At 44.3% G+C, this 19,790-nt stretch overlaps 1 protein-coding gene across 2 annotated transcripts in view; it reads right to left on the bottom strand.

Annotated features, from left to right (window-relative positions):
- The window catches only part of LOC142572704 (uncharacterized), a 29,834-nt gene that overhangs the window by 4,941 nt on the left and 5,103 nt on the right, over positions 1-19,790 (bottom strand). For both annotated transcript variants that reach the window (XM_075682005.1, XM_075682006.1), the window contains exons 4-7: positions 14,256-14,641; positions 13,694-13,767; positions 11,239-11,338; positions 10,195-10,266 (exon numbers count right to left, since the gene is read on the bottom strand). In XM_075682005.1, the coding sequence (XP_075538120.1) occupies positions 10,195-10,266; positions 11,239-11,338; positions 13,694-13,767; positions 14,256-14,641 (632 nt within the window). The remainder of the gene's footprint in view (positions 1-10,194; positions 10,267-11,238; positions 11,339-13,693; positions 13,768-14,255; positions 14,642-19,790) is intronic.

Raw genomic sequence — 19,790 nt, 5'->3', positions numbered from 1 at the left:
TAATCAGTGGTAGCAATCACGTTGAAATGGCGAGTTCAAAATTTCCAAAAGCAACCCCAAGACATTCTTTATAAATAAATTTTATTTAATGGCTCGACAGTGTGGGTGAAGTGCCTGGAAATGCGCTTCACTAACAGATGGTATGGAGAAATCAGAGTTATGAACTACTGTAGTTTACTGAAAGCCGTTCTTACATAACAGATATAGTTTTGCCTTGCCGCAAGCCAATCTGAACACGGGGCGGTGGAAGCGTGCTTTGTAGCTACACTGTACTAGAATATGCAAGAGTGGGTTGAGCGGCGGCATGGCACATGCTTTCCTGTACAGCCGAAAACATCAATGGCACTACATTCGACTATATCAAAAAGGATATATAATTCTTGCGCCGACGCTCAAGATGACAGCGAAAAATGTTCTCAAATTATGCAGTCCAGTTGACGCGGTAACACTTTCTGGGTCACCATATGTCACCGCAGACTCAGAGAGCCGCAATCAACCCTGGGCCAGTACAACGTAAAACTATTCCAATGTGTTTTCATTCCAAATGCACCATTAGCCCTTCGTGACATGTCAAAATGGCCCAGGCCTCTCTCATATGGGCCCAAAAACAAATTGGAATAGTTTTACGTTATACCGGCCCTGACGACAGAGACGCTTACCTGTTGAACCCACGGCTCGCTATTGCAGGATTCTTTCGCATTCCACGAAATCAAAGCTTTGGCCAGCACTTCCATTTACATAATGTAATTACCGCTACACCTTTGTATGTAAGCAGATGTACCATCACAAACTAAATGTGAATAAGAAATTACAAAGTTGAACACCTTTCTCAATAATGCACTAGCATGATCTCACACCACTAATTATCCGGTTCACGAAGGTGGCATAGGGCTCACACTAAGCTTGAAGCTAAAATTATGTCAACATTACATCTTGGCGAAAACAGCTAGAAAAAATGCATTCTAGTTAACCAACCAACTTATTCAACTACCATATAGCCACATACTTTATCATTTTCTTTCTATATATGTGTTTATGAGGTGGTTTCAGTCTATGGAGGAAATAATCACATGAAGATACTATCAGCATATTCAAACGCAAGCCATTCAAAGACTAATACCATGTGTTATTTCATTTCCAGTTTAGGTGAAACTGAGAACACCTGTAACAGTGCCTTAATTCAGATCTTGAAATGTACGCATGACACTACTCCATGCTTAGAAACTAGCTACCAGTCAATGTCCCACTTTTTAGACTCCTCCGGGGCCGCGAAAACATTCGGAAAAATGAATGCACGTGCTTTACTACCCCAAAAGCTCGAATCATCACAGGCACGCCCAAAATAGCTCTGAAGGCCTACCAGTACAGTTATTAGGCATATCGTAGCTCGTACTTCAACAGGCAATGGCAGGTGCCTGCTTGTATAATTAAGGAATACGCACCATGTCCCGTGACAGGTGTTCCTTTACACTGTTGGCATGCTTCAGCGCAATACACTCCATATGCTTGACCACGTAACAATGCTATATTGCAGCAAAGCTAACTTTCAAGAATCGGCATTATGCAACGTGGCATGCTTTCAGTGCTTTGAAACCATCAGTCAGGATTACAAAGGTGGATTCAGCTCCATGGCTGACAATGACAAATTCTTTCAATGAAAATAACGGCACCGAACAGCGAGAAGCTTGGCAGCAAAAGTCTGATGCAGCTAAGCCTAGCATTCCCGCAGGGTTGTCTGCCAGTGAATCAGCGTGCAAGAGCGCCAGTTTGAAGCTGTGATATAATAATCAATATGGCAGTGGCTTCAATTAATGCTGTTTTGGACCTGCAGTCACGGCGAAAAAGTCGGGAAAATCAGACGGCGCAAAGCTTCGTGCTCGAAATTCCAGACATTCTTAAAACATTTCAATCTATGGGGTACATGGCAGTTCCGAAAAGACGTCTGAATTATCAGGCATGGCCAAAAGATCGGTTGTTGACTGTAATTACCATAAAAACCCGCATATATTACGAGGTTTTTTCCCTATTATTAGTCTCCCAAATTTTCGCTTCATACTATATGCGGATCCAAACAAAAATGTCAGTCAGAAATTTGGGCTAAGAGTTCCTGGTTTCATTACTGCTGTGTGGCTATGGTTTGACTTTGTTATTGCTGCGTGTCTACGGCTTGGTTTCATTATTGCTGCATGAATACAGCATCATTTCTTTATTGTTGAGTGCACACCTTGGCAGCACGTGCGCAAACCACGCTTCACGAAGTGCATCTTTTTTATTCCGCATTGAAGGACCAAGTTGTCCAGATCGCAGTACTCAGCTGCTTTCAAGAGAAAGGTTATTTTAACTGCACAGGACATCGGCAACAGTGCGGCCGGGAGGAGTTTGGTGTCAAGGAGGCAAGCATTCACGGATGGCATCGACAGAAGGAGGCCCTTTTCACGTGCAGTGGAATGCGAAGAAGCTTTCGTGGCTCGAAGAGTGGGACATTCCTGAAAATCGAACTTGCCCTGACAGAGTTCGTACGCCAACAGCAAGCTGCGCATCTAGGTGTGAGTGTGGAGCTTATGCAGGCAAAAGCTAAGGAGCTTGCCAGAGAAAAAGGACTACCGAGCTATGCCTTCAAAGCGAGCAAGCGCTAGATTTATTGCTACAAGTGCCGTGCTGGATTTTCCTTACGCTGCTGAACTTCGATTTCGCAAAAGCTGCTCGAATCATTCACAGAGCTGCTTGTGGCTTTCCAGTACCAAGTTATTTTGCTGCGCAAGTCCAAGAATTTCCAGCTAGGGCAAATCAGCAATGCTGACCAAACGGCGGTTTATCTGGACATGCCATCGCCCCTCACCAAGCACGAAAAGGGCTCTAAGCAAGTTTATGTCTGGTCCACTGGCAATGAGAATATGTAAGTTACCGTAATACTGTCGTGCACGGCAGACGGACACAAGCTCCCGCCCTATGTCGTCATCAAGCGCAAGTCAGTGCCTAAAGGTGAGAAGCTGCCAAAAAATGTGGTCATGAGATGCAATGAGAAAGGCTGGATGAACGAGAATCTTGTGCTCGACTGGATAAGGTCCGTCTGGTGTAGGCGGCCCGGCGCACTGTTGTCGTTCCCGTCCATCCTTGTGCTGGATGCATTTCATTGACATTTGGCCGACTCAGTGAAGAGGCTGCTGTGCGAATCCGGCACTGAACTCGTCGTTATCCCGGGTGGGATGATGTTTCAGCTGTAACCTTTAGATGCTTGCATGAACAAGCCATTTAAGGACGCGGTCAAGCGGTGTTACACAGATTGGATGCGCTCAGGTGAGCCTGCAGTAACGCCGACCAGGCTGCTGAAACGGGCTTCGCCAGCCACGCTATGCAAGTGGACTGTGGACGCACGGGCCAGCATACCAGAAGATCTTGTGTGTTGCACATTCAAGAAATGCAGCATTTCTAATGCGCTCGATGGCACAGAGGATGAGTACCTCTGGTAAGATATGTCCTACAAGGAACTATCTGAAGAGAGCGCAGCTGAGGAAGACAGTGATTGAAGTGTGGAGTGCAATTTAAATAAATGTTTTCCTCGAGTTTTTCTAACTCGTATTATACACGGATAAAACTTAGTTTTCCATTTCGCATCCCGGAAATTTCACCTCGAACTATATGCGGGTTCGTATTACACGCGGGTTTTTACGGTACACATCAAAGGCATTTGTTAAGGCACACGCTTATATTCATGCCAATGGTACTAGAGCAAAACCAGCGGCCACAATGGCAACAAAATAATGAAGCACCAGACATGAGGGAAAAACAGTTAAAAAAGGTTCTAGTTCGCTCACAGCACCCATTTCGTGGTTGTGCGCCTCAGCTAGGTAGCGCTGCACCGCTCGGCCCATTCAACCGCATTCTAGTACACTTTAAATACAGCTGCCCTGGCTGTACTGACGGCAGCAACAACAGCTGGAAGTGGCCGCAGGTGTGCCAGCTCCTTGCCGGAAGCACCGAAAGGTCCAGTGTTATAAGCGCGAAAATTACGAGAAACGGTGTAGGAGGCTCTGTCGCACGGTGTGCGTAATATCAACAGCTGCACTCTTTTTTGGAGAATGAATCTGCTCACTGTTCGCTGCCTGAGCACACATGCCGAAGCCGTTCTGACGCATTGTGGCCCAACTTCAGACAATTTTCTGTGTTTGGAGCAGGAATTGGCATTTGTATCAAAATGGCACAATTGGCACAGTACTCCCACCCCTGCAAATAAGAACCAGGAACGCCTACTCATCATCCACCACTTCTGATATGAAGGCAACAGACAATGAAACCAACAGAAGCATGTGGCAAACAAAAAACAACTTACCGCAGATGACATCCAAAACTATATCTTCGCATTACAGTCAACGAGAGATTTTTCAAATGCACGATAATCCAGACAGCTTCACAGCACTGCCAAATACCCTATAGAGCCAACGTATAAAAATGTCTCAAACTTCGGAAGCTGGAATGGCTCGCCGTCAGGTTTTCTGAACTTCTCGCGGTTTTGCTGTGACCACAGGTCCGAAACATCATTAATCGAAGTCGCCACCACTGTCATTTTGATTACAGCCACTGATCGATAAATAGAACACCGATAAACCAGACATGCTTGGCGATTCCAACAGCTTCGTGGCACCGCCAATGGCCCCAGAGGCTCAACGCACAAGGACAACCGATATTTCAGACAGCTGCCAGCTCTATATTCGATTATCTGGACTCCGTTCATAACTGTAGCATACGCCGACTCTGCCACCATTATCCACTCTCACAACCTCGACGAGACATCAAGTATGGCCTGAGAGATTACATGCTACATGATAATCCCCAAGGCCTTGCCTTGGTTGCAGCACTGTGCCTCAGAGATTTAACTGCAAATGCCAATCTTGGAGGCTTTGCCTGAATTGTGAGTTTACATCAACATCACAATCATCACATCATTCCGACACTACCGCACGTGGCCCGCTCTTTCTTGAATTTGCTTTCTTGACAGCATTTTGTCATTCTGCGCTTGCTTGTTTAGTATCGTTCCAGACAGTGCTCTGCTGGCTCCAAGAAGTTTTTCTCGTGAAGTTATCGACAGTCTGCGTCAAATACCACCAACAGTGCCCTTTCAGTCCGAATGAGTCTGGCTCCACAATTCCCGACACTGTTGGTAGTAATGAGAAAACACGGTGGCCAGGCAAGCTGCTCTGCATAGACAATTACTGTGGTGGTTGCGCTGACCGCTAGCGAGTCAGAATCACCAACAATTTACTATTTCGCACCTTTCATAACAGGCACACTTTCAAGACTACTTTATGCATTAGTTTTTGCCAGAAACAAATTGTAGCCCATTTTTGTGCCACCTTTAGTGGTGAAAGAGGCAAGCACATCGACCGGGGGGTGGGACAAAAAATGGGGTGATTGGAGAAGCAACAAATTTGCTCACCGGCTAGCCCTGCCGGATCTGCCATGTGGTCATGACATAACCACTAGCAGAGCTGTTACTGGCTGCAGCTGTGTGACACAACGTGACCATATCCAGTGAGTTGATCACGCATAGTGCACGCAATCTAACGCTGCATGCTGCCGGAACCTGTTGGCAGTCTGTAGAGTGTGGCTGTTGGTGCAAATGCTTGCATGATGGATGACGCACAAGAGCCCACCATATGTCTCATGCTTAAAGCATTTACGATGTATTGCGGCATACCAAGAGTGGACAGTGGCCAGTCACAGGAGACAGTATGTATTCCGTAATTATACATGAGTGCACCTGCCATCTCCTGTCACAGTATGAGAATTGGTATGCCTATTAAGTGTGATGGCAGGCTCTGAGAGCTATTTTGGACGTGCCTGTGGCAATCTGAGCTCTTGGGGGCAGTAAAAGGCATGCATTAATTTTTTTTTTCGAACTGCCCGATTTTTTAAAAGTTTTCGGACCCTACGAAGTCGAAAACTTGGACGCTCGCTGTATGTGGACTATGCTTTGACCAATGTTTGTTCTTTTGTCCAAATTAATTTCCCTTCAATACATAATTCCTAAATTGCAAATAAAGAAAGTAGTTTAACTTATGCTTTCCTTGGTTTCATTAAAAATAGGGTCAAGCAATATTTCTGCAATTGTGGCTGGCTCCTTACCATGTTGGCCACCCAAACTGAACACTTGGCCATTGACACAAGCATGAGCAACAGTTTGTTTATCACGCAAAAGAATGTTCGACAGAATAAACAGATGTCCTAACGTTATCTTTCATGACAAGTGACCACCGCTATCAATCACCGTACGAACGAGAACTGCAATACGAAGCAAGTTCAACTCGGAGTCCATGTCCTGCTGCCACTGCATTGCATACAAGATGGCTTGACTCCGTCACGCGCTTTGCAGTCTGGACATCTCGAATAGCTGCGCATCTTTCTTGTGTGAACTAATGCGTTGAGAAATAAAGCATTCTCCTAACAATACATTTTCAGATTTGCCGGTGGTAGTTTTTGAAATGCTGCATGACGCGGCATTGAAGCCATGCGGGTTTGGCCTAGCAGCACCCTCAGCATCAAGCTGACTCCAGTGGGAGGCAGTAAGCCGCTTGCATGGTCCTTCTAAATACTCTCTGCCAGCCAGTGGGGCGCATGAGGATCTTGCCACTATACTTGGATACAACTCAAGTCTGCAATGAAGCCCTGCCCACACCCTCACAACTGCCAGCCACTGTTCCTCTGCGAGGCTGCAAATAGTTCATACTTGAAACATTCCTTGTTACCTAAATAAAGCGGTAACCAGAAAAATATAATTATTAGCAGGTAATTTCATGTTTTTCACTTGCATGTTATAGTGGGAATGTGAAAGCCTAATTCTTTATTGAATTGGAATAAAATGTTTGCTTCGCTACAACTATTTATTGTCAAGTTTAACTTCAGCTGGCAGTGAAGTTTCACAAGTAAAATGGTCTCAGCAATGAACTGTACCGCAGACTTTTGAAGAATGACATGCTCAGACTCAATACACTTTGTGCATGTCTGCTGCACAGCTCATCGCTTCCGCCAATAAAAGGACTCTTCAAGAACAGCAGACAGTCCGACCGGATGTATCAAATACGACGCCATTTTGAAAGTGTCGCACGACAATGATTTTGTTTGCTTCTGTGATTGCCTGGCAGACTAACACAAGCCTTCGCGGTTTGTGTGCCTTGGTTGCCAACAGCTGTTTTTTGTTTTTTTAAAGTTGCGTCCTACCATAGCGTGTTTGCTGCTAAAGAAAAAAAAATTTTCACAGAAGTGACCGTAAATACCGTATTTACTCGAATCTAACAAGCACTTTTTTCCAATAAAATGGGTCCGAAAATTATGTGCACATTAGGATCGAGTATGACCCTAAATCTGCATTACAATATCGCCATCAGCATTTCAAAATGGCTGCCTCGTACGCGGTTCGAGCCTAGCTGCCGCAGCTCTTTCCACTGTGCTGTAGTATGTTTGTTTAGGCAATGCTTCCTTCGGCTTAGGTTAGTGCCCCGTCTGTCTTCCCGTTTTCTGCGTTTGCTTTATCAGCATGGAAGTGCCGACTGCAAAGACATGCTGAGTTCATCACAATGCCGCAATTAAAAGGAATGTGATCACGTGTGCGGAGACGGACGGAAATCGGGCCGCATCACGGGCATTTGGAGTTCCTGAACCCTGCGTGCAGGACTGGCGCAAACAGGAGAGGTATACTACACCGGCGGCTGCTACGTACGGCGCGGCTTTGCGGCCCCCATCTTGAAAGCGATCTTCAACGGAGACAAAAGTCTACGCATCTAGGCACACTGCACTGTGCTCTCGTCGCTTAGTTCACGTCGAAGCGAGAGGGCACACAAATGTTAATCGGTCAATTCCCTTGCTTCTGCTACCGCACTTCCTCACTGCTGCGTTTCCGCAGTCACTGGGTGAGACGTGTTCATGTTTGCCTGTGTGCGCGTGACACCATGCTTGTTAATTTAGTTAGTAAGCAAATGTTTAAAAGTTCATACGGTTGATAAAACTACTATCCTTACTTTTCGTATAGCTGTCTACTAATTTGCTATCATAATCGATGCTTTGCCTTTCTGGCAAAACTGCGAGTTTCTTTATTTATCGCAACTTTAGTGCATTGGGAGTAAATCTTGTTTTTTCCAAATGAGAGAAAGTTGTATTTCTGTTTGAAAAGATGAAGGGCACGGTACTGTAAAGGAGCTTTCTTTTTTTAGGTCACGACAAACGGGCGCGCGTTACAATCGAGGGTACGTTAGAATCGAGTAAATACTGTCGTTCTATGCAGTGTGCTGCCCTACGCATGCGTCACCGCAGCAAAGTACATCAGCACCTAGACAAAATTTACCCAAAGTTTTGTCGGGTGTTATAGACCAAACTAAGTGAGAAGAATAGTCTGTTATATCTGAAAGTATGTTGTATGCCTCTTCTTTGCAATGGGTGCGAATTGTACAGATGGCAACACTCCCTTAATGCTCCTGCACCACCTTCTGACGCCACTCATTTTGAAAGCATACCACTCGGTTTAGTTAATTGTTTATCACTAAGGGAAGATTACACTGTATCCTAAATCAACTGAATACCGAACCGAAGAAGTTGACAACTTTTCCTGCATCAATGCAGCCTAAACATGTGTCACAAAAGCGCACGTAATCAAAGCACGTGTCGCGTATCCCCCAAGCCAGCAAAGCAGCACCTCGGCCCCACAACAGCTTCGACGGAGGGAGAGAGTGCATACATCACAGACAACTGATGCGATCAACAGTGACTAGAAGTTTCAAAGAGAGAGAGGGCACGTGCCTAAACACCTTCTTAGATTTCAACACATGGCAAGGAGAGCGAGAGAGAGAGAGCGGGGGGGGGAAAGCCTGAGCATGTGCCGACGTATTAGTCACTGTGGCCGCGGCTGAAAAAGAGAGAAATGTCTAGAAGATTCCCAGGCTTTGTTCATGCTATGGGAGCATGACTCCGTCAGAAAGTTCGAGAAACGCCAGCAAAGGCTATAAAAGCGCCATACTGGGATCAGAGAGGGGATCAGATCAGACAGCGCTAGTGAAGAGATGTGACACACAGACCAACCTTCTGCAGCAGAAGGGAATTCCGCGACAAGCTAGTCGACGAGTTTCTTGAGCATCTGCATTCTTGGAAGAAGTTGCCTCTTCAAGATTTACCATGAGCAGTTCCAAGGACATCTGGCTCAAGACTAACACGGGTGAATACGAGTGGACACCTGGTGCTCCCATTCATTCTGAAGTGTACATGTTGAACCCTTAGCACTTGTCGTTAATTATTTTCAAGAGTTTTGTTAATACCCATTTGAATTGTATTGTGATGCACCTAGCCGAAGTGTGCATGTGTGAACATAACTGTCTTATTTGAAGAATATATTTTGTTGAGTTTTGACAAGTCTGGGCTCTGACTCCATCTTTGTTAATTGTGTGTCATTTCGTGGGGTTATTTTCTGAGGCTGCTAAGTCTGCTTTGGAATTTGGCCCAGCGCTGGCACCTCGTTCATGAGGTGTGTGACAACATGAGAACATACTTCAACATCACACTGACCTACAGTTTGGGTGCAAAGTTCAAGAAAGGAAAGTTTTGGCATTCATTGCTTCCTTTAGTATTTAATTTTTTCGTGCCAAAGTGGAAATGGTATTAGAAAGAACACTTCGCTAGACTAAACCAATTTAGTTTTTTCTCATTAGTGTTGCTTTAAAGATAGACACCTTCAACGAAAACTTCTGCAGCTAAGTTTGCAACTCTTTCATTACTTTAGATGGAGAAGTCCTCGTACCCTTTATCGTGCCAGTCGGCTAGTTCTAAAACCACTCACATAAAAGTGGGCCCTCTTAATGATGTTTCTGCTAACAGCATGGCTATCCCTCATCTAAAGCTAAGACAGGCCAGCCTGCACTTCATGGGATCCCAGATTTCATTTTCTGTTTAGTGTTCACCATTTCCAAGTTGCCCAGCCTTGTTCTAACTGCACATAGTCGCTTTCAACTTCTACAAGCTTTAAAATTTCGATTGATTCAGCACTTCTGGACTTTTTTAGAACCTTGGTAAAACTAACTCAGTTGTTATTTGCTTTCACAAGCATTTAGGAGCATCTTCAAATGGAGTGCTCTCTCTTCGAATCCCTTAACCCTTGAAACCATAACAAAAGATTCAGGACACGCAATACAGATAAAATGCTGGAAAAGGACTTACATCTTTGGCCACAGTAGACACGCTCTGGCCAAACCGCTCGGCTCTCTTCTTCAACTTTGCCAAGTCAACAGGCTGGAATGCAAAAGCAAGTAATTAAGAGCTGCAAAAGGTATTCAGACGTGCACCAAGTGCATTGCCACTTTACCATCTACGCTCAATAATAATAATAATATTTGGGGTTTTACGTGCCAAAACCACTTTCTGATTATGAGGCACGCCGTAGTGGAGGACTCCGGAAATTTTGACCACCTGGGGTTCTTTAACGTGCACCTAAATCTAAGCACACGGGTGTTTTCGCATTTCGCCCCCATCGAAATGCGGCCGCCGTGGCCGGGATTCGATCCCGCGACCTCGTGCTCAGCAGCCCAACACCATAGCCACTGAGCAACCACGGCGGGTATATCTACGCTTAAGTTATATGAGCCACAGGAGTAATTAGCATCATACTAGTGCAATAAAACAAATCACGCTATCTTTACAGAACATAGATTGCTTGCTTACTTGCCAAAATTTTGTGACTCTGCAGGATTATTTAATGTGCCCCAAAGTCTGAGAGCACTGGCGCCTTTGCCTTCATTGGAATGTAGCCACAATGGCATAGAAGCTGCTGCTGCTACTCCATGTGCAGAAGCAGTAGGGCACTCTAGCCTACGGCATCGTCTGAGGTGCAGTGCCAAAGGAGCTGCGCTCGCATGTTTTTTACACACAGCATAGTCAGGAGCTAGAGCTTTCACTTGCTGTATGAAGTGCCCATAACCACTGCTCGAGCAGACAGATCCCAGTCTTTCACAAAGGACAATCGTTTACAATTATTTCTACTTGGGATTCATCGAACGCACATTTTATTGGCATTTGGTTGAAAACCATGAACAAATGTTTCATTTCAAGACATCAGTGAACACATGCTGCTTATAAATTTATCTGAAGGTCTACAACAAATGAAATTGTCCCCTCCAGTGTGCTGTAACATGTGAGACAAGTCGCTGCTTAGTCATCTGGTGACACAGAACTACACGGTGCAGCAAGTGTAAAGCCAGTACTCACGGGCGGGTTCGCAGAAATGGAAGTCCGGGACAGTTTCACTGAGCTTGTCTTGGTAGTGTCCTTAGACGCAGCTGGGCTGTTCTGGGCTGCAGCACCAAATCTGAGGAAGAAAAGGTACACCAAAACATCTAATGTTTCTGGTCTGACCTTACATAATTATTAGGCACAGCATATTATTTCTAGGCAGACCACACATGTTTCAGAAAGTAATGTACAAAATAAAAGAGTACTTTACATGGACTAGAGAGAGAAAATCACTTCATTGAATCCGGAAGAGGTTTACCTGGCAGGACGCCTAGCATAATACTTCAGACAGAAATGATGAGAAACGAAATGATGCATAACGCACGTCACAGGCACAAACATATGCAAAACACACCACAACATGCAAAATACAAACTAATTAGTAATTTAAATATACTAGGGGTACCAGGAGTTCCCTTGATATAGTGGACTGCTTTTAACCTTGTTTGAGCAAGATCACATTCCCAAACACTCAAATCAAAGCTTAAGAAATTGCAATGCCACCAAATGGGAACATGTATGCTTTAGTTGTACAATAACTTCTGCCAATCATAAGTCTTGACAGTTTACGACGCAGCAATTCATATGCGACATTGCAAAGCTTCATTAACAACCTGACACGGCTCGACTCATGGGCCGGCTGCTGCACTGAGCACGCGAGATGTGTTCGCTTGATCCCGCATTGCGGCGACACTGGCTCATTACACATTCCCCATTGATAGCATGTGCCTTCCAACCTTCGGAGGCTATAGCACGGGCCACTAAAAGCCAAGCCTGGCCAGCAGAAAATCCAACATGGCAACATCCAAGATTGGGTGGCATGGCTCGGAACAAGCAATTTAGTCAGGAAAAAAACATTTGTGGGCCTAAATTTACCCGAAAGATCGGTCGCGAAAATGCATTAGCTCTATGGGAACCCTGACGGTGTGTTTATGAAGTACGGAATATCCATCAAGTTAAAATTTTTGGAGTTTGAAAAATCCATCAGCCACAGTACAGTCAACAACCTACTTTTCGGACGTGCCCGACAATTCGGCCATCTTTGCAGCACCGCTACATGCTCCCACACTCCCACAAAGCGAATCTACAATGAAGTCCGAAATTTTGTACCGCTGAAACCCTTTAGCGTCACATTTTCAGACTTTTTGCTGTGACTGCAGGTTCGAATTAGTACTGATGAAAGTTTGTGTACTTATAATGAATCAAAGCCACCACTGCCACCATTATGATTACCCTGCATCCTCAAACCAAAATTCTCCCATGCCAATCCGCTGGCAGCCATAGCTATTTGTTCACCCATTTGGTGTTCGGTGCGTTTGAAGTGTTGTCATTTTGTTCTGTCGTCGTGCGCTCTGCAATGCCTGGCCTAGCCATTTCGAAATTCACTACCAAGCTTTCCAGCTGTTCGGTGCAACGATTTTCAATGAACGGATTCGCTGTCGTCAGCGGCCTTGACTCCGCCTTCATGATCCTTGCAGACAGCTTCTAAGCAAAGAAAGCACTGTCAACCATTGACCAATAGAGGACCGCAGGTGCTTCTATTCCCAACGAAAGAAACATCTGAACAATTCACCAACGAAGACTAGCATGACCTCTATGTGCAATCAACCAACAACGAAATCGTTAGTCAACAATGGCAGATACAGACATCGAAAACAATGAGCAAGCACCTGTGCTGCTGACAGACTGAATTCATGCATGCAATGACGCTGTCATCAGTGTACAGTGATGGCATGACTCCAGTGGAATGCTGTACACAAGCAAATCGACCAATTTGGCAAGTCAGCAGGGCAGTAAAAGGTAGTGTTTTGACTGGCGCTGAAAACCCTAATTGAAGATGGCGCTAGCACTTCGACAACACCAACTGTCCGCATTTCTTTCCCCTTAGGTGTTCATCAGCAGCTCTTTTCAGGATACCACAGTTGCATACCAGAGTTGAAGAGGTCTGCTACCCTATCCTTTACCCTTCCACCTGAGAAATACCTATATATGACATTTCCTGCATGCAGCAGAATTTTTGGGACATTTTCACAGACACTAGAGAATAAAAAATCATTTACTGTAATGCATAACCATTATCCTTACATGGTATTTGCAAGGAGACAAAAATGTAGACAATGTAGACAATAATTCAAAGTATTTGATGCGATATAATTTGGCTCAACTGTGAAACAGCAGTAAAATTTTCACCCCCGCCCCTTATCTCCATTACTGCCAATACAAGAATTAAGATTTCCTGGAGAAGAAACACCCTGCCTTAAAGAATCAATCCTAACTGGTCAACTGTGCTCCCTGCAGAAAAAATATTCCTGCCCTCACCTTTCCATCCGTACCTTGAGCCATACAGTGTCTGAAAGTGGCATGCTGAACGTCTCGGAACGAAGGCTTATTCTGCTGAAAAGGAAAGGAACAAACAAAATATTGCCCTCACCTTTCCATCCGTACTTTGAGCCGTGCAGTGTCTGAAAGTGGCATGTTGAACTTCTTGGAACGAAGGCTTATCCTCTGGAAAAGAAAAGGAACAAACAAAGTATTCTTAATTAACCTCGCTTGGCATAAAATGCAGCAAAGCAAGCACTTTCTGCAGAGTAAGTACATATACTGCAACAACAGCTTGTGAACGTAAGGTTACATCGAATTACTTATCTGTGCCCTTTCGTGCTTCTAGCAAGTGACATACTATGTCTTGGTCACGAGTGGAAGCTGTGCATTGTAGCCACTGGCCACAGAATAAGCGTGTCAACAACTCATTTTCGTGGTAAATAGGTTCAGATGTGCAATGCATTCCATCCAATAAGAAAGTCATATTCTGCTACATAACAGTAATAGACAATGTCGCATTGAATTATACGACGCATACCTATACCTTTCTTTCACATCTGACGCACTATTTTTTGGTTGCACATGCAAGCAGTGAGAGTAGTTTCTCCAAGTCCTCATAGCGCAGCCTGCTACGCATGAAATGGAGCATAGTAACAAATGGTTATGCGCACCTCTTCCACGGAAAGTCCCTTTGTGGGCCCCTTGGGAGCACCAATCGTCGCAGCAGTCGCATCACCTCCGGATAGGGCTGTCACTTTCAGCCGAACCTTCTTGGCCTCGCTTTCGTTCGAGGCTGGCTCCATGGCCGTAGGTGCGACGACAGTCTTTTGAGGTATAGCAGCAGGAGCGGCAGCAGCTATGGATGACGCCGTGAGGTTGCTAGCTTCCAGGCTCAACTTTGCAGCCGCTGGTGGTTCTTTCGTGACAGGCGTTGCCAGCAGCTCTTCTTCACGAGCAAAAACATCGCCGTTGTTGGCCTTGCCCTCTGCGGGAAGCAGCAGGCTCTCTTCGAGGAGGGCCTCATCTTCATTCACATCCACACCTTGGTCCAGACCCTCTGCAAATAAGTGGAGAAATGTAATGGACACTTAGAGCATGGCAACATGTTATATGGCATTCTTGAGCTAATTAACAGCAGACTAGCACTCGTTGCTAGAGAAAACAAACTGGCTGTAATTACTAAACCTCAAAGTGCAGCAAATTATTTTCTAAAAAGCAAGCACCCTTCATTTGCCAGTTATGTGCTCTGCACATAATACTGGTTTATATACACGGGTATACAATAGCCCCAAAATTTTATTACGATAGCAATTATATGGACACTCCAGGGGAATTCGGCATCACCGTGATGTTCCACACAAAGTCCAAAGACAACAGCATCATGCAGTGAGTCGTATGCTGTACGTGCAAGTGAAAGCCCGCGAGGGAAGCCGACGATTGCGGCTCAATCTGGGCACGTGTGAAAGAAGAAAGAGGAGAGCAAATGCACTGTCCCCCGTCGCGTGAAAGGCCGATGGCGGGGGGGGGGGGGGGGTCAGGGGTGCGGCATTGTGCTCCGCCAGCAACTGCGCACTTCGTAATCAGGCGCATGGGGAACTGACGATCACAGCTTAATCTGGCACCCCATATATAGAGGAAAATGGGCAGGCAGCATGGAAAGAACCCCCTCCTTTCAACTCCGCCAACAAGTGTGTACTTTGCACGATGAGGAGTGCCATATCTCGAAAAAGATTCACAAACGGCTCGCACCTTTGTGCAAACTGTGATCTCGCCACTCTTGTGTTGAAGCGATAGACCGCATGTAGGTCGCTTCGCTCGATGCTGCTGCCCCACTTGCTCGCCCCAGCGTTTTGACAGCGAGTGTCCGCACTCATCAAGTGTGATGCGTTCATGTTTGCTTGTGCGTGCTGACACCATGCTTGTTATAATTCAGTTAGCAAGAGAATGTTTCGAAGTTTGTACGGCCAATTAAACTACTATCCTTACTTCGTATAGCTGTCTACTAATTTGCTATCGCAATCGATGCTTCGCTTTTCACACAAAACTGCTTCCTTGTTTTTTTTTTGGCAGCTGCACTTGCACACCTGTGCAGGTGCCGTGGCAAACTACCATGCGTGCCTTTACTCCAAGGCTGCTGCAGCCAAAATAAAACTGTCAGTCAAAATACAACTTTGGCTAGAGAACACGGCTGAAAAATATGATGCCATGTGAGGAAGCGTACTACCATATTTTTTACTAATGGAAAGGCGAGTGCTAAAGACAATACGATTTGCACCTCCATACTAGTCGCCGAAAAGAAGACGACCAATTAGGAGCAATTCGTTACCTGAATGTCTAATGAAATTAGACAAGTTAGTCATAGACAATAGTTAGTTAGACAATATATTTATTGACAAGGCTGCTATGACCTTGTACAAAGGGTTTTACATGAGGAGTTGGTGACAAAGCAACTTTGTTGATGTTGACAAAAAGTGACTCAATGGTGCCTCTGAAGTAAGCCGGGCTGACGAGAACGACAGCATTCGAGGGGAAATTGTTCCAGTCAATGACTGTCTTAATAAAAAGCGACTGAAGGTGCATGGCAGTGTGGGGACAGAGAGGGTATACAGTTTTAACATGGCTGATATATTGAGAAATGCGGTGAGCTGGATTGATGGGAGAACCGTTAGGTAAGGCATGAAAAAGAAATGATAACAGAGAAAGCCTTGCGGTATTACAGAGTATTTGAAGACTTAGTAGACATGCTTTGTCTTTGAGGTTAGTTATGCTAGTAATGGTAAGAGTAATCAGAATATATGAATAATGGTACAGTTTTGTATCTCTTCAATAAGATCAGTTAGAAGATGTTCCACAGGATCCCAAATAGAGCTGGTATATTCTAATTTGGGTCGGGCTAGAGTTTTGTAAGCTAGTAGCTTTAAAGGAGAGCCCTGTGCTATATTCCGCCTGAGGTAACCTAAAGTTTGGTTAGCATCGTTAGTAATCTTGGTTATGTGCATTGTCCAAGTTAGTTTGTAGGAGATATTATTCCTCAGTAAAGTAATTTGTGCATATATTTGCCATGAAGAGTATTTTTATGTTGGATAATTAAGCCGTCTATGAAAAAAAACCAAGATGTTATTTTAGTATTCACAAGCATTAACCAGTCACACATTTATCTAATTTTAGTAAATTGTTCTGGAGAGACAAGTTGATTGGGTGATAAATGACGCAGTCATCTATGAACAAGCGTACCTTTGAAGCAATATTAGCAGGTATGTCATTAATGTAAATTAGAAAAAGGAGTGAACCCAATACAGCGTCTTGTGGCATGCCAGATAAAACAGAAGATGGGCTTGAAGTATTGTTAACATGCACAAATTGCTGTTGATTAGTGAGAAAATCATTAATCTAGTCTACGACAAGGAAGTGTAGGTCAAGTTGTGAAAGTATTAGTAGCAAGTGCTTATGTGGGACATTGTCGAATGCTTCTTCAAGATCAATGAAGCAGGCGTCAATGGTACGGTATGTTTTGATCAATGTTAGTATGAACGTCGTGAAGAAAAAGTGTGATTTGGGTGTTACATGAAAAACATTTTTGAAACTCATGTTTCCCTGGATTGAAAAAATTACACAAAAATACAGCAAGTATGGATATAAATGACACGCTCCATGATTTTCAAACAAACACAAGTTAAGGAAATTGGGCGGTAGAGGAGCCTTTCTTAAGAAGTGGAACAATCTTACCCAACTTCAAATCCCAAGGCAGTGCTAAATGACAAATACTCTTTAAAAATGTGAGACAAGATAACACTTGTTATATATTTAGTATTATTAAGCACTTTAGAGATAATACTGCTAGGGAAAGCTGATGAAGACAACTCTGATGAGTCTATTATCTTGGAAATACCTTCAGGGGAAAATGCAATGTCTGGCATAATGGGGTGATCAAAGGGTGGGAAATGTGGGAGCTCATTATCAAGTTCTATAGTGAAAACCGAACAAAACATAAAATTGAGTGTTTCTGCTATTGCAATATTGGGAACGAGTTTACCAGTGTAGTCTTCAAGATAAATAGATGTTTTAGGTAGTTTTGGATTGATAATTTTCGAAGATTGTTCAGGGTTAGTAAGCAAAATGTTAAAGGCCAACACCAGCGATTTTTCGATGTCAACGGATGTCGATGAAATTCGCTGGGTACGTTCCTCTGCATGCTTCCGTCATGTCCTCAGAAAAGCAGGTTTGAGAGTTGCACATATTTTTTAGAAATGAATTTAATAAATTGCCTGGAACACCCTACGTTAGCTACTCCTCAGTTACAGGCAACATTGTGCATGACATCAGGGAAGTCCCACACTCAAAGCATGCCGGCGTCATGCAGACGACAGTGACGAAAGTGCAGAGGAGTCTACGATTGTGAGCTAGTGCTTCGCGTGAGATGTTGCCGTCATGAGAATTTGCGTTCCCTGTGGACAGGCAAGTGATGAGGGGTGGCAAGTGGAGTTACGTTGTAGGCTGCACGAACTTCAGCCCTCGCCATCTGCACACACAGTTTGAGTTGATGCCGATCGCATTCAGCCGAGGTTAAGCCATATGTCACAGCCGCGCAGTTCATGCGTCTGCTGCTGGCGGACCTGAGCGACTGACCTGAACCTAATTACGCCATTGGGATGAAGAAAACTACTTCTGTGGTTCAGTTTTGCCCATATTGATTTGACATAAACCCTTCCTCATTTCGTACAGGGCACACACAAAAAGCGAGAAGCGATGACATGGAGCGATGACATACAAGATGGGTGTATTTTTACGTATTGTCATGCAGGCTCATTATTTAGCTTCCGAGGTGCACTGCTTGCCTCGTATCCCAAATGGGCAGCGAGTGGAGGCCCCTTCGATACAACAGCGTAAACAACCACCTCGTTCAGCTGCCAACGGTGCATATACTGGCATCGGCGTTTACGAAAAAAAAAAAAAAGTACGCATTCTCTAAATGAACGATCACATGTGCAAAGTCCTTATCTATGTCCACTGTATGGAACATATTGTGTGCATGAAGAGCATACGAAGAATAAGTAGGCAGCATAACGCTCTCGTACTACAGTCTCCCGCTCTGTGTTTTCGAAGGTGCGTGGTCGCTCATATCAGCGCGATTCAGAGTGATGCAACGGTGCTTACATGCACAAAATCTGCCCGTTTTTATATGTTCTGACATCATTTGACATTGACGATGAGCGGCTAGTATTATATCCCAAGTGAACGAGTGGTCGCTGCACCTGCCAATCGCTGTAAACAAATGCACCGCTTGGTACTCTGGACTTCCAGCGGCGTTTTTTCGAGATACAACGCGGAAAGTCGTGCTCCACATCTTACAGCAAGCATGCGAAGCATTTCCCTGAGAAGGGATATAGCACCTAAAATAGCAAACAGCATGTATAAAATCAGTTGCTTGAGCTACCCTTGGTCTTCATGTTCCAGCACGATATGTAGTGCATGGGCACTGGCTCTCGAAGAGGTTCGCTCGGCTGCTTAGTCAGGTTTCGTTTTTGTGCTTCTTATTGCTTACTTAAAATTATTTTCGAATCTGCGAAACAATTCTATCAGACGTGTGACAGGGGGGTCTCGGGAACCTGAATATTCTATTACCTTGACATGGTAAAAAAAAATCGCCGGAGTTTCGTTTTAAGCAACATAAATTTGAAAAATGAGTGTTTGGTCTGAGCCAAGGCAGAGTTAAGCACCTTAGCAGCAGTGCGATATCTCTCCAATGCAACTTAAATAGCCTGAAATGCTTATTTTTTCTTATTTTTAGGCCCTTTTAACTTACAATCAAACCACAATGAAGTAGCTCATTCCTTTACGCAAGCTGCAGGAATGTATTTATTGATGAGCCTATGCACTTCTGATTTAAAAAGCAACCAGTTTATTTCAACGGAGCACAAAGAGAAGTCTACTGATAAGTAATACCAAAACTGTTAATACTCTAACAATCACCTCTTTCATAAAGTGTTATTTTTTTAGCTTTAGGGGAACATTTAGGTTTCCATAGAAAGAATTGGTGAATGGTTACATGGTCACTCATTTCGTCAAGTGAGAGGGGGTATGTTATCAGGATGGGATTTAAATATCATGTCGAGGATGTTAGATGAATGCGTACTTTGTCTAGTAATGAAAGTTACAACTTGGGATGGATTAAATGTGAGGCATGCATTAAAATAATTACTTTCACC

This window comes from Dermacentor variabilis, chromosome 2 (genome assembly GCF_050947875.1).
Source record: "Dermacentor variabilis isolate Ectoservices chromosome 2, ASM5094787v1, whole genome shotgun sequence".
Classification (NCBI taxonomy): domain Eukaryota; kingdom Metazoa; phylum Arthropoda; class Arachnida; order Ixodida; family Ixodidae; genus Dermacentor; species Dermacentor variabilis.
This window is presented reverse-complemented; position numbering and strand designations above follow the sequence as displayed.